The 20,780-nt window shown below is 39.3% G+C and overlaps 5 protein-coding genes across 5 annotated transcripts; 2 read left to right on the forward strand and 3 right to left on the reverse strand.

The window, feature by feature from the left end:
* Positions 1 to 509: 509 nt before the first annotated feature.
* On the reverse strand, positions 510 to 1,492 carry Cbr-dnj-14 (the record flags this gene model as incomplete). The annotated part of the gene is made up of 2 exons (XM_002644536.1): positions 510 to 1,017; positions 1,326 to 1,492. The coding sequence occupies 2 exons, from the start codon at positions 1,490 to 1,492 to the stop codon at positions 510 to 512; spliced, it is 675 nt and encodes a 224-aa protein (XP_002644582.1).
* A 612-nt stretch (positions 1,493 to 2,104) lies between these two features.
* On the forward strand, positions 2,105 to 4,720 carry Cbr-glit-1 (the record flags this gene model as incomplete). Its single annotated transcript, XM_002644537.2, has 5 exons — positions 2,105 to 2,245; positions 2,503 to 2,733; positions 2,784 to 2,951; positions 2,996 to 3,534; positions 3,583 to 4,720. The coding sequence occupies 5 exons, from the start codon at positions 2,105 to 2,107 to the stop codon at positions 4,718 to 4,720; spliced, it is 2,217 nt and encodes a 738-aa protein (XP_002644583.2).
* Positions 4,721 to 5,087: 367 nt separating this feature from the next.
* On the forward strand, positions 5,088 to 5,650 carry Cbr-rpl-25.1 (the record flags this gene model as incomplete). Its single annotated transcript, XM_002644538.1, has 3 exons — positions 5,088 to 5,236; positions 5,308 to 5,500; positions 5,549 to 5,650. The coding sequence occupies 3 exons, from the start codon at positions 5,088 to 5,090 to the stop codon at positions 5,648 to 5,650; spliced, it is 444 nt and encodes a 147-aa protein (XP_002644584.1).
* A 495-nt stretch (positions 5,651 to 6,145) lies between these two features.
* CBG14530 lies at positions 6,146 to 9,633 on the reverse strand (the record flags this gene model as incomplete). Its single annotated transcript, XM_045239640.1, has 6 exons — positions 6,146 to 6,218; positions 6,605 to 6,737; positions 6,838 to 6,904; positions 6,956 to 7,163; positions 8,269 to 8,420; positions 9,397 to 9,633. 6 exons carry the CDS (start codon positions 9,631 to 9,633, stop codon positions 6,146 to 6,148), a joined length of 870 nt encoding a protein of 289 aa, XP_045095440.1.
* Positions 9,634 to 12,134: 2,501 nt separating this feature from the next.
* Cbr-acc-3 lies at positions 12,135 to 15,645 on the reverse strand (the record flags this gene model as incomplete). Its single annotated transcript, XM_045239641.1, has 11 exons — positions 12,135 to 12,242; positions 12,291 to 12,457; positions 13,057 to 13,320; positions 13,373 to 13,509; positions 13,577 to 13,689; positions 13,745 to 13,852; positions 13,901 to 14,131; positions 14,315 to 14,458; positions 14,982 to 15,104; positions 15,151 to 15,204; positions 15,541 to 15,645. The coding sequence occupies 11 exons, from the start codon at positions 15,643 to 15,645 to the stop codon at positions 12,135 to 12,137; spliced, it is 1,554 nt and encodes a 517-aa protein (XP_045095441.1).
* Positions 15,646 to 20,780: the final 5,135 nt, after the last annotated feature.

Below are 20,780 nucleotides of genomic sequence, written 5' to 3' on the forward strand. Positions count from 1 at the left end.
TTTAAGCTTCGCGAGGAATTGAGAATGAACAAGGAGACTAAGAAACCTGGAGCATCGAGAAAAAGAGATAAGAGCAATTCCCAATCTCGTTCCCGTTCTCGTTCCCGTTCTCGTTCCCAATCTTCTGCTCGCAAACAGCCAACCACTTCTCGCTCTCGTATTTTAATTTTTGTCTCGTGGGGAAATAAGTGAAAGGTGGAAAAATATGTATATGAATTCAAAACCAGTTGCGTGAATAAAAAAAGTTAGTTTTGATTCATCAGCCATTATAAAAAACGCTGCAACAGAAAACATAAGGGAAACACTGGAACTGTGGACCATTGGATTTTTTTAAAAAGGGGTGTTTTTGTGGATTCGAAAATAAAACAGTGTTTTCCGGTAGTGGAAAACTCGGGAAGGGGAAAAGAAAACATAAGGGAAGAAGATTTACCAGATGATAACAAGGAGACACGAACAATAATCTGGACTCTTTCTATTCTCTGAAAATTATCAAGTTTAAAAAATCAATCTCAAATATTGCTCTCAACGGAGCCATACTTTTGAGGAGGCGGTGGTGGCATGGCAATCACAATTGGTACACTTCTATCGGCGCTTGACGGAATTTCAATATCAGCTCGAGCTGTTGGCTGTTCTGTGACCACGTCTCCATCGGAATTCTCGTCTCCAAAGTCGTCTTCCGGCTTCGGCTTGTATTTCCCGCAACAGAAGTTACAGCAACATTGACAACAGCACATGCAACCGCAACAACAGAAGAAGAATCCACACGTGAGGAGTGCGAAGGCGAAGAACGTCCACTTAAACCATGGTTTCAGCATCCATTGCAAAATCTTCTCGTCCTCTCCAAACTGTTCCATCAGTTTCAGTCCCGTCTCACCCATCTCATCGTAAACCTTTCGTTTATTCGGATTCGAGAGCACTGCGTTCGCATAGTTGATCTCTTTGAATTTTTCTGTTTTTTCAGGGTCGCCATCGAGATTTTTATCCGGGTGGTAACGAAGCGCCAGTTTGCGGTAGGCTCTGCAAAAAAAAAGAATTTGTGTTCATGTTCGTTCTCAATTTGTTTCAATTAAAAAGACCGTAAAAAGTTCATATGACTTAAAACTGCTGTCCTACCCAACACCGTCACCTAGTTCAAACAAATTCGCCAAATTGTATTGCTATACAAAAAATAATTGAAGGAACAAAGCACAATACCATATTGTTTTCGAAACAAACAGAATTTCCAAAAATATAGAAATTTGTCAACAACAAAATCAGCTTTGTTGAACTTTTTGATCGGACAACAAATCCATGAAAGTTTTCTAAACATATTTCAAAATACTCACTTTTTAATCTCATCCTCAGTGGCATTCTTTTTTATACCAAGCACATTGTACAAATGCGTCCCTTTTTTAGCATCCATGTCGGGCCTTTCAGACGGTTGATCAGAGTTCGGAGGTGATTGCCCTCCTGTTCTTCCTTCCTCCGCTTCTCGCAGCCCGTCTGCGTTCATACTGGCTGCAAAATCATAAAATATTTTTGTATTTTGAAAAAAGGTTGAACACAAAACGAATACGAAACAAAAAAACTGCAACTGAAACACATTTAAACACCGAATGGCATATAATGATGGGGTGTGAAAACGAGTGAAAGTGGCGATTGAGAGAGAAGGACGAAAAAATTACAATTCGATGAACTGTTCAGATCACAAGTCAAAATCAATATGTAAAACACTTGTGAGCCATTGCGGTGGAGGAGAGCGCGAAAAATGCGACTCGGGAGGGGAAAGACAACGGCAAAGAAAGAGGGTGTAAATAGAAGCGACCCCCATCCACCACACACACACTATCCATCTATCGTGTGTCCTCGGTGACACATTGTATGAGGGTCGATGCAATCGCGCCCCTTCGCTACGCGACGGGTCTCGCCGCGCGCGACCCAGCCCTTCGACACACAGGAAAACAAGTGTTACCGTACTATCAGCCCTGATCATCTCTCTAGTTCCTAAAATTTTCTGCGTTTTTTTTCGTTTTTTTTCCTGTTTCCCGGCGATTTCTTGCGTTTTTCTTCATGTTTTCAGTGTTAATCAAAAATTGAGAGTTTTTCAGAGATCGCGACACATGGAATGTTCCTCGGCACCAGATACTATGGAATTTTTATTTTGCCACTGGTCATTTGCCAGTTCATTCCGCCTCCAACACGTCCGGTAAACTTGTGGGATCCTTTCGAGACAACAACAACACCACGACCATCAGGATTAAACCAAGTATGTTATTTTTTACCGTTGTTTTTGCAGTATTGTCGCTGACTTGAGGAAAATTTCTGTTGGAATTCGGAAAGCTCGTCCTGAAAAATCCTAAAAATGGCCAGAAAATCTAGTTATCGAGCATTTTCTGCTTCTTTTCTTCCCTTGTTGCCCTGAAAGAGCATGGAAACAAGCAAAGATGGGTCTATTTGCTCAGACGTTTATCGATTCTTCACCGCGACTTCTTCGCTTTCACCTAATACTTGTTTGCATTGCAGGGGTTAAACCGTGATGAAGTGGTCGTTCGTCTTCCTCTTGGAGACATTGTTGGCAAGGAAGTACATCTTCGCAACCTGCCCTGGACCATTCACAAAGACCCGACGGAAGAGCTGCCAAGGGATGGAACTCACTTTGACCCGAATCCTTTGAGAAAGAATAACAACATCACAGTCTTCACGTTTCTAGGGGTGCCTTACGCGGAGCCACCAACGTCTCAGAGGCGATTCAAGGTAAAGTTTTATATTATAAAAGGGTCCGTATCGCAGTGAAATTCTTTCAGCCGCCACAACAATTGACAGTTTTTCCTGGGAAACAGCCGTTCCTAGCTTTCAACTATGCTGCTTCATGTGCTCAGGACGTTGAGAAGAGACCCAGCCCGTTCGTAGACCATCCATATCCATTCACAGTTGACGAAGATTGTCTCTACCTCAATATTTTCTCCCCTGACGTAAGAAGATGAAGAATAATACCAACGTCACACAAGCTTTTCAGATATCAAAGAATGCGCCAACAACCTACCCAGTGATTGTGTTCTTTCACGGAGGCAATTTTCAAACAGGATCCGCAAATGAGTGGCCTGCCCATGGTTTAGCGTCTCGAGGGATGGTAGTCGTCACTGTTAACTACCGCCTTGGAGCTTTCGGATTCATGAGCTTGGGAGACTCTGATACCGGAAACTATGGGCTTCAGGATCAACGGCTGGCTCTGGAATTTGTTCGCGATCACATTGCAACGTTCGGTGGAGATCCACAAGCTGTCACCGTGATCGGCCATGATGCTGGAGCAGCATCCATTGGATTACACATGCAGTCTCCCAAATCTAGACACCTCTTCCGATCCGCTGCGACAATGTCTGGAGCAGAAGTTTCCTATCACTCGTACATCGGAAAGCCAGCATTGGCTTTCAACAACACTATAAAGCTTGGACGTTACGTTGGTTGTTCTGAAACCGTCCCACAGAATGTGTGGGATTGTCTCATGACGAAAGCCACCAACGACATCGTTTACGCAACGCAGACCATTCCAATTGAGTAAGCCACTAAATTTCCTCTCCACCCAGTCTAAATTTCAAATTTTAGATATAACCGCTACCTATTCATGCCAACTGTAGATGGGAATGAAGTTCCTGCAAATCCACTCTGGACACTGATGAACGCTCCGAGTGGAGAGGTTTCCATCATGAGTCCAGTGCCGCTGCTGATCGGAATGAACGCTCAGGATGGAAGCGAAGTGGTCTTGGAGGATAGGCGCTTGGGAGAGTTTAGTCAGTTTAACGATGTGGACCACGAGTACCTTAAAAGCTACGCATTGGAGTATTGCTACCGACACAACTACTCGATGAACCGGGAAGCCACTGCTGACGCCATCGTTTCAAAGTACACCTTCTGGCCTGATAGAGCTGCTGTATGGGCGATCAAGGAGAACTTCATCCATTTTGCAACCGATGCCTACTACACAGCTCCAATGCAGCTCTCAGCACATCTTCACAGTGCATCAGGATCACGTGTGTTCCAGTATGTGAACAACTACAATTTCAGCAAGCAGCATCCAGATCTGTCGTTTATTCCCGATTGGATGGGAGTCTGCAGAGATTGTGACTTGTACCTGATGTTTGGATATCCATTCCTACCTGACGAGTTGCGACCGCTGGGGCTCCGAGGTATCAACTTCACAGACATGGATCGTAATGCTAGTCGGACGTTCTCCAACATCGTCCGTCGTTTCACCTACTATCAGAATCCAAACTTCTTGTATGATGGTAGTTGGGTGGCTTACGAACCAAGACGTCATTGGTACATGAACTTCAACTACTCACACGAGGAAGACTGGAAGGTTCCTGGAACCATCGCGAGGGACTATCGATACCAAGACGTCGCATTCTGGAATGAGTACATCCCGGCATTGGTCAATTACATGACCACTACATTTTCTCCGGAGAATGTTGCGTATCGACGGGAGATTATCGTCTATAGATGGATCACTGGAGTCAATGCGATCATCATAATTCTGCTTGTAGTGTTGGCTGGTGCATTTGGATACATGGTATTCGGTCACAAGGAAGAAGAGGATGCCGTCTACAAGGGCGAGAGCCATCAACTCGTCGACTTTGGAATCCGTTCAGTATCCGATGGAACGGTATCTTCCAGGACGAGATCCCCTCATTCTAGAATCAGAGGAGGTGGAACTCAGTATCTGGAGCGAGAGTCGAATATATAATATTTTGAATTGTATAAATTGTAAATTATTAACTTATTATCATTTACCAAATTAATTACTAACATAATAGGACTAACTTAATATTTATATTAGCATCTCATTTTTTAATCTAACTTGATCTCAAGTCTACCATTGATGCCTTAATGTTGTGAAAACTTTACTTCTGTCATATCAAATCTCGTTCATTTGCATTTCAAAGAGAAACCAATATGTTTTATTGAATTCTATATGTTGTGTCGTCCATTTATTTCTGCAAAATTTTTTTCACCGGTTATACATACCGCGAAGTACCTAAATTTTAATTATTTTTTATTTCATCCTCTTTTTTCATTCAAACCTCTTAATCGAATCAGTTCTTCAGGGTAAAATGGCTCCAAGCGCTCAAGCTAAGACCGCCAAGGCTCTCGACGCCAAGAAGAAGGTCGCCAAGGGACAACGCACCTCCCACAAGCGTCAAGTCCGCACCTCCGTCCACTTCCGTCGCCCAGTCACCTTGAAGACTGCCCGTCAGGCTCGGTGAGTGTTGCTAGACCTTCTAGGCTCGCTGAGCTCCTTTGTACGGTTTATTCAATCATTCAATATTTTAGTTTCCCACGCAAGTCGGCTCCAAAGGCCTCCAAGATGGACCACTACCGCATCATCCAACACCCATTGACGACTGAGTCGGCCATGAAGAAGATCGAAGAGCACAACACTCTTGTCTTCATCGTCAACAACGACGCCAACAAGTACCAGATCAAGGATGCCGTCCACAAGCTCTATAACGTCCAGGCCCTCAAGGTTTGTGGTCAAATGCAAAATACTGGAATACAAAAATGTCACTTTCAGGTCAACACTCTCATCACCCCACTCCAACAGAAGAAGGCCTACGTCCGCCTCACCGCTGACTACGATGCCCTCGACGTCGCCAACAAGATTGGAGTCATCTAAATTTGTTGCCTTGTTCGTTGTTTGTTCAATAAACACTTTGTTATAAAAAATTAATTTTCGAGATTTTCTTTATCTTTGAAAGAAGGTTGTTTCGTCTGGCACCACCTTAACCTTCTTTCAAAACACGTTTCATTTCTTTCAGGTCGTTCAGATTCTCTTTAGCTGCTCAAACAGTTGTCTCTGCTACAAGCTTTTAGCTCTTTTAAGATAACAAGTTGTCTCTTCCAAAAAAAAATCATTCACAAATAAATACCAGGTTTCAAACGAGGAAAAAGAGGCAAAATTAAGCAAAGTGATAGCTAAGAAGACGTTGAGATCATTGAATGTACACATGACTGGGGGAAAAAGAATCAGAACAGGCGAAGAACAAAATTGAAGTGAGAATATTTAGTCAAATTACTATATGCGTCTTAAAAACCGTCTATAGAAGGAAAAGCTACAAGAAGAAGCGTTCTAACCGGGATTTTGTTACAAAAGGTTCTTTGAGAAAAATAATTATTCGGTGTATGGCGGTGGTGGGTCACGCATCAGAGCAATGATCAAGTCTTCTTCGTGGTTCGTACGTGGTCTGAAAACGCAATTTATTGATTTTTAAGACAAACAGAAGAATGATTATCATTTTCATAAATAAAGTTGCGTATATGTTGTTCTTTTTATGTCTGCCATTCCGAACAAGTTTTGAAAATTTAGAAAACTGAATATACCGTAAAGGATAGAATGCTCTCAGACCTTGAATTCATATATCTAATTTATTTTCAAAGATATCAATAAGTGACCAATTGATAGAATGTTTATTATGAATTTGATTACATTTTGTCAGTGAAAAACTTTTTGATATCTTTGACAGGAACTGAAATAAATTTGCTCATAGTTGAAAGATAACGACAATTCTCTAAAACAGCCAACAATAAAGCGACAAAAACGTGCCCACGGCCCGACAGGCATTTTACTTACCGTTTATTTCTCATTATAATTCTAGAGAGACTCCTTTCTAGCTGCCTGTCTCTTATGACTGCTATCAATGGATTCGCAACACAGTGCACGGAAAATGCGGCAACTTCGATACCCATGATAGAGTTGTTTTGTCCTGAAACACAATGATTTGATAAAATGTAAGAATTTCAATGTTCCCACCTTTTCTTTCGACTCCCATGCCACCATCATGAAAATGATAATGAAGGACAAACTGTTGAGAAGCAACCAGAGTGACGCTGTCGCACAATCCTTTTTCAACCGAACCGTATGACTGTTCTCCTGCAAATTCTGCTCCAAAAATGTTAATCCTGATTATTTGATAATTCTTACCTCGGGATTTAATCTTTGTGAAATTATCAGTTGGATCAAATTGAGCGGATGGATAATCAGATTAAGCACGAGAAAGACTGATAGGAGAGCGAGGTGGAATGGAACGGCTAAGACGAAAGAGCGGGATAGACGGATTAGGAAGAAGTCGGATAACAGTAGCAACGTCACGAGAAGCCAAGTTGAACCGATCAGACGGGACAGTTGCGATCTGTAAATTTGATTTTGCGCACACTTGTCTATGTGCTCATTCAGGGCTATCACAGATCGGCTGAAAACTCGCTCCGAAGTTTAAACTCTGAGCAAACAGAATACCAAATGATAGAGCTCGGGAAGCTATACAACCTCTAATGAATATCGATCTACTTCAAAAGCGGCATCATAGTCTTGGGCAGGACCTGTCTATTAAATGTCGGCGCTCACCCGGTTACTGATTTCAATGCTGGTTGAATATTATTAGAGGTTGTAGGGTTTGCCGAGCACAATCATCTGGCATGATGTTTCGTCCGAAACTTTAATTTTGAAGCTAGTTATCAGCCGGCTCGTAAACAAGTTTGGATTTGTGAACTTTATTGAGCAGCGTCATAACTAACTAAAGCGTTTTTTTATTGATTGGATGAACCGAAACTTTTATCTTGCTGAAACGCGGTAAGCTTTTGATCACAAAGTGCAAGACCATAAATATTTTGCCATCCCCATGAGATTCAATTAAAATTTATCTGTTGAAAGAAAGAAAGAGATGAGATGTTCCACTCGGCTGATTCTTTTTGCACTTTATGAATTGAGTAAGCTATCGAGCCGTGACGAAGTGGTTTGTTGTGGTCCTTGTAGTTTAATCGTCTTGGATTCTTAATAATCCCGCTAGTTCCAATTCCTTATTCATGGCTTCTCGGAAACTAAAAACCCGATTATCAACTCGGCGAAAACAGCAGCATTTTTTCTTATTTTCCTCAGTTCCTTCCGTCTAGTTCCTGCTCAACGAAGAGTGTTCATTAGTGAAACCCCTTGAAAAACAAAAACGATGTTTTTTGTTGTCTTCCCTGGCATCTCCTTTTACTCTGAATAAACGCAAAGTCAGCTAAAAAAGTTTCATGTTGCTCCTCTTCTTCCCATCAGACGACACTAATGAAAATCTCGAGAGACTCCTTTTTGTGACGTTGCGAGAAGAAACAAGAATGCGATGTGACATTTGGTGCACATGTCCTTTCCATCAAGTTCATTGACTTCCGGGAAAAAGCAAAGTATTTTTTTAGTCGGTGCACCTGATATGTTCCCCGGGATATCCTTTACAAGAAGCGCATCTATATAAAACCAACCTCGATAGATGATAGTTGTGTCGAGCGAGCGCGTGTACAAATCCAATTGTCAGCAAGGTCAGCAAGCTAATCGTCGAGTTCAACAGAATCGCTGTCGTCAGCGCCGGAAACTTTTCCAATTCGGCGAACGAGCGGGACTTCATGTCGACGAGCTGCAAATGACAGGATGTATCGCTTACTTTTAAAAGATGCGTTTTTTCCAATCTTTGCAGATTTACAGGTACGAAAATAGTTTTTTGGACTCTCTACCTCTTTTTTGGGCTCAATTTCAAGAAACCACATGATTCATGATTTCCGCTTCCGTGTCCGGTTCATTCGTCAACACTCGGTTGCATTTTTAGCAATGTGATCGCTGACAGAGCCCCATTGCTCACTTTTAAATTCATAATGTGCTGTGTGAGAAAAAACCAATGCCAAAAATGTTTGTGTATGTGTTTACAATTATCGGAAGACGGAACATAATTTTGTCCCCTACACGGAGCCTAATGGAGCGTGAAACATGCTCAATGTATATTTTTTCTTGATGGGGAGACAAAAAAGAAAAAAGAGAGAGAGAAGATGAGATTCTAACTAGAATCTCTTCTCATTCAATTAGCCATCATTAGGCGATTTTCGTTTTGGATTGTTTTCCCGAGAGCCAAAATGTAGTTTGAACACTAAAAACTACAAAAAGTACTTTTTTTTTGTTTTGCTGCCCCATAAGGTTTTCAGCTACCATCGACCCCATTCAAGTTCATTTTTGATCTCAAAGAAGCACTATCAAAAGTGCGAGCCCCTTCTATTCCTCACAAAGAAATCTGAACAAAAAAAGAGAGGTTTCTTAGGAATGCTGTTATTTTATGTGCATGGCTGAGTGGATGCAGAAAGTTCTTAAGAAAGCACATTCAATTTCCCATCAGCAGTTATGAGTCACGCGGGGCTCGTCTTCCTTTTTTCTCCTCCGGCATTTTTATATATAGGCATTGTACACGCAACTTCCGGTAACTTTCGAGAGACAATTGTTCGAAAATGAGCTAGTTGAGTGTTCCATGAGATTAAACCCACATCAAACATCGGGTGAGACTTAGGGGGTTAAGAAGTCAAAAAAACAAAAGACAAACGTCATCTTTCTAGGTACAAACTTCTTACCTGTTTCGGAAGTTGTTGATGCTGGAAACATGGTACTTCTAGACATTGCGATGGATTTAGAGAGAAGAAGATGGTGACGATTGCAGTGATACTATTGCAAACCCATAAGCTAGTGGATAGGAGATGGATGTTGGTATGAAGACGACGATCCGAAGCAACAGCGATCAATACGAGTAGATTGAAACCCAGTTGAAGTATTGCCAAGACGAAGTTGAGAGACGATGTCCACAACCACATCATGAGAAGTACTAGAAAATCAAAAATTCGTAAGATTTCACAGGTTCAAATAAAGATTCAAATAAAAGTTAGTATACGTAACGGAAATGTCTGGATGTGTGTCAAAACCATTCATGCGTTTTGGGAGGAAGTTCGGGATATTGCCATTGGGAACGAATGTGAAAAATGTAGTCTGCTGTGTAAATCGAAAAGCTTGGAACCTCTCAAATATCTCACTCAAAAATGGGATGTGAATCAAGATGATAGTGGAGGTACGTCGTTGAAGGAAAAGGAGAGGGAAAACGGAAAAGTGAAGATTGGAAAACTATTTCTTGAAGAGGTTGAGAGATTGGCTGGGGAAAGAAGTGAATGAAAAAAAGAAAAAGCGTCAAAGAAGAAAAAAACAGGCAGGATAAGTCGTCGCTTCCTGAAAAAAAAGAAAAACGAAGAAGAAGAAGAAGCGGTGAAGCGACGGTGGCACGTCGTCGGGAGCTTGGGGGCACACAAGCACTTTGACGGAGGATAATTGGAAGAAGTGCTCTGATTGAGAGCAAATGCGTGGAGCACACACATACACATCTTCCCTTTATGCTCCACCAACTTTTCAACCTTTTTTGAGGCGAAAGAAGAAGAAAAAGAAGAAGAAAAAGCAATAGAAAAAAGAAAACCGCCGCTCTCACTCGCCTCCTTTCTTTTGGGCCCAACTGAAAAACCGCGGGGCGCCTCGTCGGCCCTCTCCTGTCGACTCTACAGCCCGCCCCTCTCTTCGTTTTTCAACATCGATTATTCATCTATTGAGTTCCGCCCATTTCTTCATGTTTTTTCTTGCTCTTAGCGCACCGCGTGTCTATTTTTTTCCCTACTCTCGTTCTCTATCCTCGCGGCCCCATCATCTTCGGCCACTCTGTGTTCTTTTTTTCTGTTCAGACAAAGATGGCGTTCTAATAGGTAGACGACGACGGATGTGTTTGTCGGGGAGAATGTAAAATGGGAAAAAAGCTCTCAGCCATAAGCACTGGAAGTCGGAATGCATATTTTTGCTAGAATAACTTCCATGGAATTGAAACTATAAATTGAAAAGGAAAGAAAAGAGAAGACGTGAATCACAAAGCAGGGGTGATAAGGGGAAAGGTGGGTAATAGGACAAAAAGTGTGGTACAGGGATTGAAACGAAAATGATACGTATTTGGGAACGCCCCTTGAAATAAATATACTGACCTGTAAAACTCAGACAATACAAAAAATGTAACTGATCTCAAAATTAACGAAAAACGGAAAAAAGTGGAATTTGCCGTGAACAATCTAATAGAAGGCGACCCTGTCACATGCACTTTCAACTCAGTTATATAAATTTCTATTAGAAACTTCAGAAATCTGACGAAAGCTTGAACTCATACTATTACCAACATTTTAGCAGTTAACACATTCGTGATATCTCTTATAGAGGTTGAGATAATTGAGCTCAAAATGCGTGCATAGGCCTTTCGATTACTGACGGTAATCATCTGCTTTAAAAAAAAATTATCGGAGAGAGTGAACTTAGTTTTTATGGATGATTCAGATCAAATTAGACTAACTGAGTTTCAGATAATGAGTTGGCCTCTAACGAACTTTTAGTACTTTTTCTCAACGGAAAACTATCTGAGCATTTTTTTCTAGTTCACATGATGTATGCGGACATAGATTTAATATGAATTGCACTAAAAGTTCGTTAGGCAAACCTTAATTTTGGATAATACAATTACGAGCGATTTCTAAACCTTTCTTTATCAGAAAAATGGGTCAACAGAATCACAAACGCGAAATAAAATTTGAAACACATCAAAGGTATTCCAGACTTTTAGAATCTTATCAACTTGATATCATTGGAGAAAATCTGAACATTTCTATCACCGATCATGGGCAGATTTATCACTTATTCATGACATGGTGAGGTATGTCGGTCGTTCAGAAAACATCAATCTTTCTTCGAAATGAAACGAAAACCGAATGCTGTTTGGTTTCTTTTCTCCTGCCACCAAAAGCGCATCCAGCAAAGTTTTACACGCGGTGTCAGGACGGAATGAGACACTTCCGAGTACCCTAGTGTCCTAGTGAACATGCATACACTCTTCCAACAAACAGCCCGCCAAAAATGGTTGTTGTTGTTGTTGACCAGAAAGCGGAAAAATGTCGCGTCTGTTTCTGTTTCAGAATATGAATGAATGAATAGAAATGCGACATTTTTGTCTCTCTCCAGGTTTTTTTCTTCAATTATGCTCGTTTCCCAGATGGGCTTAGGAGAGTTTTTATGGGCATTGCAATATGGGAATATTTCATGAGATACCAAAAAACAGATAGAGAGAAGGAAAAAATATATAGAAATACAGGCACGTATTTGAACATTGTTTGGGAAAAAATAGTGATGCAGAAAAACTTTTTTAAAAAATGATAGGAAAAAATGTTTAGGAAGACAAAATTATGACATGGTTGATTTTACATTCGGAGCACGAAAACATATGTATTCTCTGGTAACACAATTTTCAATTGTTGACAGTGAGGTAATACGTCCAGTAAATGATGTTGAACACAGTGAACAGTCCGGGGAACATGATCATCGACATTTGGTCGATCTCCTCGGTGGTCCATTGCTGGAAATAATCCAAATTGACTAGGCTAACTGCAGTCGCTGTGCCAACCTTCTTCATCTTGATTGTGACCATCGAACTGTACTTGGTGTCCACCTGTGAGAACTGCGTCTCTTCCAATCCGTCTAGCAGGAGCACTTTCTCGGCTCGGTTCTCGTGAGGAGCGTGGGAAATTGCGGTATTCGAAGTGAGCATCAGTCGCTTTCTCATTCTTGGGTCTGAATAACGAAAGAGTGAGAATTTTCCTGACAGCTGCTTACTTGAATTATGAGGAACCCTGTATATTCAAGAAATAATTAAATTTAGGTGTCGTGGGAAAAAACGAAGTTATCAAGAATTTTCGATGAATCTAAATTATTGGGAAGTCTGGTTGGGGCGCTGAAAAAATTTGGAGGGAAGAATCTTTGCGCAAATTAAGACTGAATTTCATGAACTGATTTCTATTTTTTGAATTTTTCAGCAATAACTTTTGAAGGAACAATAGAAAAGAATCCCTTTTGATACAGGGTTTACGGTAAAGCATAATTTGATATGTTTACATGCAAAATGCAGTGTTCCGTAAATGCTGTAATAGCCGCGCCTTCATAATTGCGCTTTGGGCTCAGTTGTCTAGCTTTCCGTAAAGAATATCAAAAATTTGTTAACAAAAATGTTGGTGATATAGCGACAATGATTTTATTGGCTAAGGTGTTTTTAAATTTTTCACAGAAATTGAGATGAATTAGTCCACGTTGTAAGTATAGAGGTGGAGGTCTATCAAACAAAAATCGGTATGTTGTGATTTTTTTAAAAATTTGATTTCCACCATTAAACGTACCTGTTGACCCATAGCTTTTGAAAGATTGTGGCACATCGTTTGGCACATGATTCCTGCATATCCTTGGACTACTCGGACACGACGATGGAGACATCATATGAGAACACGTACTATTCTCACGACCTTTTTGTTGTTTTGTCGTCTCTTCTTCTAGTTGTTTTTGCTTCTGAGCTTGATTTTCAGAGCGAGCACCCATCGAGCCAATGATCGCCAGCTCCAAAAGAGAGCAGAAAACAAAAGTGAGGCATACCAGCATCCAAACGTCTAGAATAAATCTTAATGTAATTAATAATCCTAGATTTCATTAAAAACCAACCTAAAGCTTTCACATAGCTGACTCTTGGTAAGTTCCTCATAATATTTCCGAATTGGAATGTGAGAGCCAGAAGAGAGTTAACCCCCAACATTGTCCTTGCTGGTATCATTTTTGATCCCAGACAGAAACTGATCCAGCTGAAAGATTTTTGTTATAAAAAGAAAGAAAAATATTATGAAAACATGTTTTTGTTTTCAATAGTACCTTATGAATATTGTGAGATATGTAGGAATATAGGCTTGGAAAATATACCACCCGTAACGTCTACTGAAAACAAATGTCATTGTGAGCTCATTCCATACACCGGCTGGATAAATCTGGAAAAAGTTGATCAATGCAAAAATGGGAAAACAAGAGATCATTTGTGTATACCTCATGTTTCAGACTAGTTGAATAGTTAGACATTACAAAATCCGGTAAAACGATTTCCTTCTTTAAAAGTGACAATGGTGTGGTCCAGTTCATCCATTGCATATCAACCTGACAATTGTTTCTCATATTGCTAGATTACTATACCTCTATTCTCACTTCTTGATTATTATAACTGAACGACTCTAATGTTAGATGGCAAGACTGTTGATCCATTGGGAAAGCACTGAAGTCCATGGTACAAGGACCTTTGACTTGAACTCTATAGTTGACCCATACAGTTCCATTTGGGTAGATCATGAGAAACACGTTTTTGAATGGCGATTTGTGGATATTAGCTGATTTGCTGTTGATAAAAACTGTATTTGGTTTCCAGATTTGGTCGAGAATCTGAAAATCGACCGTCGTCAATGTTTTCTTTTTAGATACTAAGTGTATTATGTTTATAAAGAATTGTACTTTCTTATTACATAGGTAAATTGTTCGAATTCACATTTCCTTCCCTTCATCAAAATTACGTGACCTATGAGAACAACCTTTCAGAACGTTTTCAAGAGGTGCAGATTCACTCACTTCAGAATTGAGAGATAGGTTGTACTTGCACGGATTCAAGTGTTCATAACGGAGAGCCGTGTCTATCCAAAGCTCAGTGACGTAAATGTCCATATCGAAGTCACTTGTGATCTCGTTCACTGAGTTCACTTCTTGTACCCATACCTGAAAACTTGAATGTTTGGAATGGTTTGATTTGGATTTGGAACGAGGTTATCAAGCGAAATGTGTTAATCATTTTTGCTTCAAAACTGCAATCATTTACACACGTTCCCAGAGAACAACATTTAATTTCAAATTTAATTTTGATCTAACATGATAAAATTTGGTGTCGCAGGTCTGAAGCCCACTTTCAGCATTTTTTTATCAAGAAGAAATTCAATATCAGCCGAACAAGCCTAAAAAATTGATTCGTGGTTTAAGAATCCTCTATGGTCTTTTTTTAGGAGAAAGTATTCGAAGAAATTGCTAAAGGGTCGACGAGGATTCTAATACTAATTGATTTTTTGAAACTCATTCGAATCATCCAGAAATTCTACAAGAGCTCAATTTTAAAAATGGGCTCCAGACCTGCCGCACCAAATTTTTCCATGGTAAATCAAAATCAAATAGGAAGTTCAAATTTTCTCTGTGAGATTAATAAACAGGGAAAAACAGTAAATTTAGGTTTTCTTTCATGAATCCTCACTTCTATCCATACTATCACTCCAGTCTCTGACGGTGTCTTGAAGGATTTATAGTTGCTCAACAACTTCTCAATGATTGTTTTATCAGAAGTGCACTGATCATCATGATCGTCGTCTACTGCAGCCTGAAAAAAACCCCGATTTGAAAACTGAAACAACACATTGATCTACCACTGCATTGGTGGGTAACGGAGTTGTGGGCGGCAGAGGGAAAAACTTGTTCTCCTAAAAAAATAATAAAAATGGGCATGTAAGTAAAATTGAAAAAAATTGGTAGGAGATGTTGGTTAGAAGTTAGGGGGATCATATGCACTCTTATGAAAACCAGAAAACGTGCGTTGAGAAGTAGAAGTGTTGAATACCGTTTATCATCATGAGATTATCTATTATTTTGTTGTACATGCAGAAAAAAAGAAGAAGTGAGAAACACCCTATCATAACCACCTCTTTATATCGTTCTCTCAGTTCACTGAGTATCAGATTATTCTGTACATAAAGTTTCCAATAGTAACTCTGAAACTTTCTTGAAGCATTTTATCTAGTTGTTCTGCCAATTCTTACCTCCAGTGATTGCTCCGTTGGTGGCGTATCTGTCGGTGTCAAATTCTGTGAATCTGTCAAAGCCAAGAAAACGGCAAACAGGAAGAGTTTCCGTGTTCGAATCATCCGAATACATTCGATGGTGACTGCTAAAAAGAGAACATTAGATGACGGGATGGGAATCTATAAATGTTTCTGCAAACGAAAAATTAGGGAAAGTAGGAAAAAACGGATGGCATCATTTTCTTCTCTTCAAACTAACAAATTGACAGATTCAAAACTCGGATAACGATGTTATAAATGTGTGAAATTCGCTAACTGCAATTTCCTAATAAAAGAGATCTCTAACAGTTTGAGTGGATATAACAATTTTTTGAAGTTGAAAAGAAAGGTTCTAACACTTCAATTGAGCAATTATTTTTTTGAAACATTTTAAGAGAATAGTGAAAGTTCATATGCGGGTGGATATAAGAATTTTCTTCCAATTAAGTGATCAAAATTCAACTTTTCGTAACTTCAGCACTAAGTTTCATATGAGTTTTTGAGACAAGACCAAATAATTCCTTATTTTTCAGATTATCGGGAAATCAAATTTTTTAACATGTTGGACAAAATAGAAAATATACATTTCTGGAAACAACGTAATTTATTCTTTCGAAAGATCATCCTTTTGAGAACAATTTTCAAACGTAGTAGAATTAGCAGTCAAACTCTTTATTATAAAATAAGTATCTGACTTACTGTAACAAAAATTCTATTCACTTTTGTCTCCCAGTGCTTGATGACTCCTATTCAGTTGTTTCTGAAAGATCGAGGACGAAATTCGTACGAGGAAATGGGAGGCCGAAAAGTTGCGAGATTCGATGTAGATTTAATTGGAGAGGACAAGGTGCGCTTGGGGACATAGGTGCACGTGAACATTTGATCCATAAGATTCGAAGCGAAAAAGAAGCAATTTTCGTCTTTTTGGACCCCATTCCTAGTTCTCAAAAACCCTTCCTCACCTCAACCTAACGACTTCACACATTCTGTATTCAATAACACACATTTTTGAGCAAAAAGGAAGCAAATGGCATTGGAAGGGTGAGGTGAGGTAAATGGAGCAACATGTTGTAGAAAGGAAGGAGGGAAATGCGGAAAATGTATGGGGATCAGACAATTGGTCGATTCATAATTCATGACACGTGATAAATAGACTATTCTGACAATTGTGAATTAAGACGGGAAGAAGCCGTGAGAAAGAAAAAATAAGAAAATTGCTATGCGGAAACATATGATCATAAGAAGAAACATTCTGGAGGTGTGTATATGTAGGGTTCAGAACATAGTTTTATATCTGCAGAGAATTTCCAACAGGAAAGGTCCATCGGAAGTAAACCAATGAAAAAGCCAAATCGTCTAACGAGCTATTATGAAACGGCGATGAGATAAGAGGCAAATTGGCCCATAGACGTTCGGGTGATTTGTGGTAGTTTAACACCTCTCGGACCACCAGTTCTAACCGACCGAGCAATAAAAATGAGATTCAAACGACGAGATGGGTCGCGGGCCGCAAAAAAATCTTTCGACCCTCCTTCTCCTCTGTTAGAATAGAGCTACCGTATTGTTTTATGGGATGAAAGTCAATTTGCGAAATTGGACAAGGTACATGAAACCACCACCATTGTAAATGGAATTTTTGAAAAAACACCCATCTTTGCAAATGGGGGCCTTGAAATTTTTACGACGAGATGCTCGGAAAAAAGTGGAAGCGACATGGATTGATAAAAAGTTGCCATCTTTTTTTTAGTTCCACGATCTTTGCAGAATTAATCAGCAAGCAACAGATTTTTGGATTAACTTATCAAAGCATTTTTTGACGAGGGCATTATTTTAGATTGGGAGGAAATATTTGAGTTTAATTCTGAATGAGGAATTGAAAGGAAGTAGTAAAAAATATAGAGAGAAGAAAAAAATAAAACTTCACTTTTTCAGTTTCAGCTTTTTTTATCGTTCATAGATTCTCGGTTGTTTATATGAAACTCCTGTTCTTAATTCAATTCCTTGAACAATTTATATTGGAAAAGTATTTCCGTCAAATTTCTGTTGCAAACTTCAACTGATTCTGATTAGTAAAACCATGGATATCGTAAAAACGTTCTACTTTTAGCCTAAATATCTCAATTTCTGTGAGAGATATCAAAATTTCCTCAACTACTGAACTAATTATTATGTTATCACCAATATTTTATCATTTGACAAATTGTTGATATTTTTCACAGAAAACAAAATAATAGAGCGCAAACACTACGGTTTGACTGGGCTTCTATTATAGGAAACGCAGTATTATTTTTCATGTTTCAAAAACTACTGTGTTTCCTCTAATGGAAACCCATGGGCTCCTATTTTTCAACTTCCTCCTGTGGGTGGACTAATATTAGAGAAATCGATCAAATTATAAGGTTTTCTGTTTTTAACTGGTCAGGGATAGTTATTAAACGCCAAGAAATAACGGAAATTGCCAGAAAAATAGCCAGGGTGGACTTCTACTAGAGGTGGGCTTCAAATAGAGGCGGTTTCTATTAGAGTAAATACGGTAACTTGATTACAGAAAAACATTTTGCTCCCGAAAATATGCCAGTAACTTCTATATCCATAAAACAAGAAGAAGAAGAAGAAGAAGGATCGGAACAAATTTTTTGCATTTCCACATATATGAAGATCTCAAGTATTTGATGCAAATTGAATTGTCCTTGAGAGGTGGTGGCACAGAGGTGAAAGAGCAAATAGAACAAAAAACGTCTCTGGTTCCCTACGATGATGACGACTACGACGAGACAAGATCGTTGTGCAATTTGAATAGAAGTTTTCTCTTTTTGAAAAAAATATATGGCTCGCCCTTTTTTCTTCCAAACCAGAATGGCATCTGTTCGGTTTCTTTCCGTTTTGCTGGTGCACTCGCTTTATATAGAACTAGTTCTCGATTTCCGAAAAAAAAAACATAATCACGTTTTCATGTAAAATGGCCTACGTGTGCTACCTTGATTACGGGAAGCGGCCGAGCACCACTCACGCACACTTTTTTTGGTGCTCCAAAAGGAGAAAATTATCCAATTCCTGGATAGAACTAAACGAGGCACAGAACCGGATGGGTGGACTGGACGACAGGACAGTTTGTGTAGCGAATAATCGAGGTGCATTGTACAAAAATAGAGGTGGATGATGTTTTGCTATATTTTTGAAGGTCTTTGGTGGTTTGGGAAGATTTCTGTTGTGTGGAACACGGACCATGAACGTTTTTGACATACAGCAGGAAACTGGTGATTAGTAACATATGAGAACATGAGGGATATGAAAAAATAACACATATGAGATGTATTTCATTTTCTTGTGAGGGGGGGGGGGGGGGGGAGATGCGGAAAAGGAAAAGAAGGAAAAGAGAGGAAGAAAAGGATCAGACTTTTTTCACGGCTCATGGAAGTTAAGTTCAAAAACAAGAAGAACAGGAAAACTGGGGCATCGTCTTTATATGGACGATAAGAACCCTCTTGTCTTTTTTCTATCTTTTCTTTATATTTCCAATAACATCATAAATGCTCTCTCCCTATATCCCTTTCTCGGTTTCTTCTCACCTTTTCTGAAGCTTCACGTTGAAATATTGAGAAGATTGGATTGCACTCTGGAAAAGGGGAGAAATGGGAGGGTGAAATAAACTAAAGAATTCTGATGTGATGTTGTTTAAATGATTGATGTCGTTCAGGTTAGAAAGGTGAATCAAGGGACTACTGTATTGGGAACATTACAGTATGTTTTCTGATAGTTTCTCTAATATTTTTGAAACCTCTCTTGAAAATTCGAAGAAATCAGCCTGAATTTTTCTTATCCGATCAAAGCCGGAAAATTTCTTCTGGTCCTCATGAAACGTTTCTCCAAAATGTTTATCATAATTACCAGTAAGCCTCTAATTCTTGTGAACGCAGGTTTTGATGAAAATTTCAAGGTTCAGATTAGACTGTTTAGACACTTCTAAAAACTGAAAAATCAGCTGGCCAGCTTCAATCGAGGTAAACCAGTATCAGTATCAGAAATTAAGTTTTCAGTGCAAACAAAAACAATTTTCAAAGAATAAAACAGATGTAACTCGTCTGAAACTGGCAAGCAGATGTTGAAGTTTTCAGAAGTGTCTAGAGTGACTTAAAAATTTTTAGAATTTTGTTTGATTTTACTAGAGCCGGCACAGAATATTTTGAATGTGGCCCAACCCGTGACATGTTTGGCCAGGCAAAATTTACAAAACTTTATTGAATCTTTTCCACTTTATTAGTTATTGATTTGAAATTCTGGAAAAGTAGGCCAGATTTTGAAAAAAGACAAATTAAAAACAGAAATGTTACAATTTCAGACTTTTGCTTTTTTACAAACAGCTTTTTAATTCTGTTGATCATGCCAAAATTGAATTTAAAAAAGGCGGATATTGGTTTCTCGAACCCATTCAGTTTTTTTGGTTCCACCTTTTCCAATTACTTCGATTCGAGGAAAATAATTGGTTACAAACCAATCCCACTTATTTTTATCAGACAATTTCTGGGAGAGAGGAATGAGTAATACCGAGAGGAATCAGAAAAAAAAACAATTGAGAGTTTAGTAACTACAGAAAACATCAATAGAAGAACTTTGTAAAATAAAAATAGAAGGTGAACCATCCCTCCAACACAAATCTTTTTGAACAGTCATAATTCAAACGATTGGTGCACTCAGGGCTCACGCTTCTCTTACTAACTACCTGACAGATTGAGGCAAATGAAATATGAAGGGACAATGATTGGGAGCATACGTATGTGTATGTGCTCCCACAACTCGGGAGCCAACGTAATGAAATTAGCTGACACGAGGTGAGAAGAGGATTATCACCCACACCACTCAAGAGTTTTTTTTGCTCTGGTCCGGATTGTTTAACACATAACAAATTGCAAGCGAAGAACCGCAGAACAGATACGTTGGTTGTTAGGGTTAGGGGGTTTCACGAAAAATGTGAACATTTTTTCTGGGTGGTTTCATGCAGCTCCAAATTTTTTTGCTGCTAATATGCTTGGATTTAGTTGGTCAACTAAGAAATTTTGTCTCGCTTCAGTAGAAAACTGCTTGAAAACATACTTCCGGGCGGTATCCAGAAACAGCAAAAATAAAAAAAAGAGGAGAAGAAGAAACGTAGGCGATATAAACTCACGTAGATATACATGAAACAGCAAATAGCCCCTATTTTTTGGGAGGGTCAGTTTTTG

This window comes from Caenorhabditis briggsae (assembly GCF_000004555.2).
Source record: "Caenorhabditis briggsae complete genome, chrX, whole genome shotgun sequence".
In the NCBI taxonomy this organism is placed as follows: domain Eukaryota; kingdom Metazoa; phylum Nematoda; class Chromadorea; order Rhabditida; family Rhabditidae; genus Caenorhabditis; species Caenorhabditis briggsae.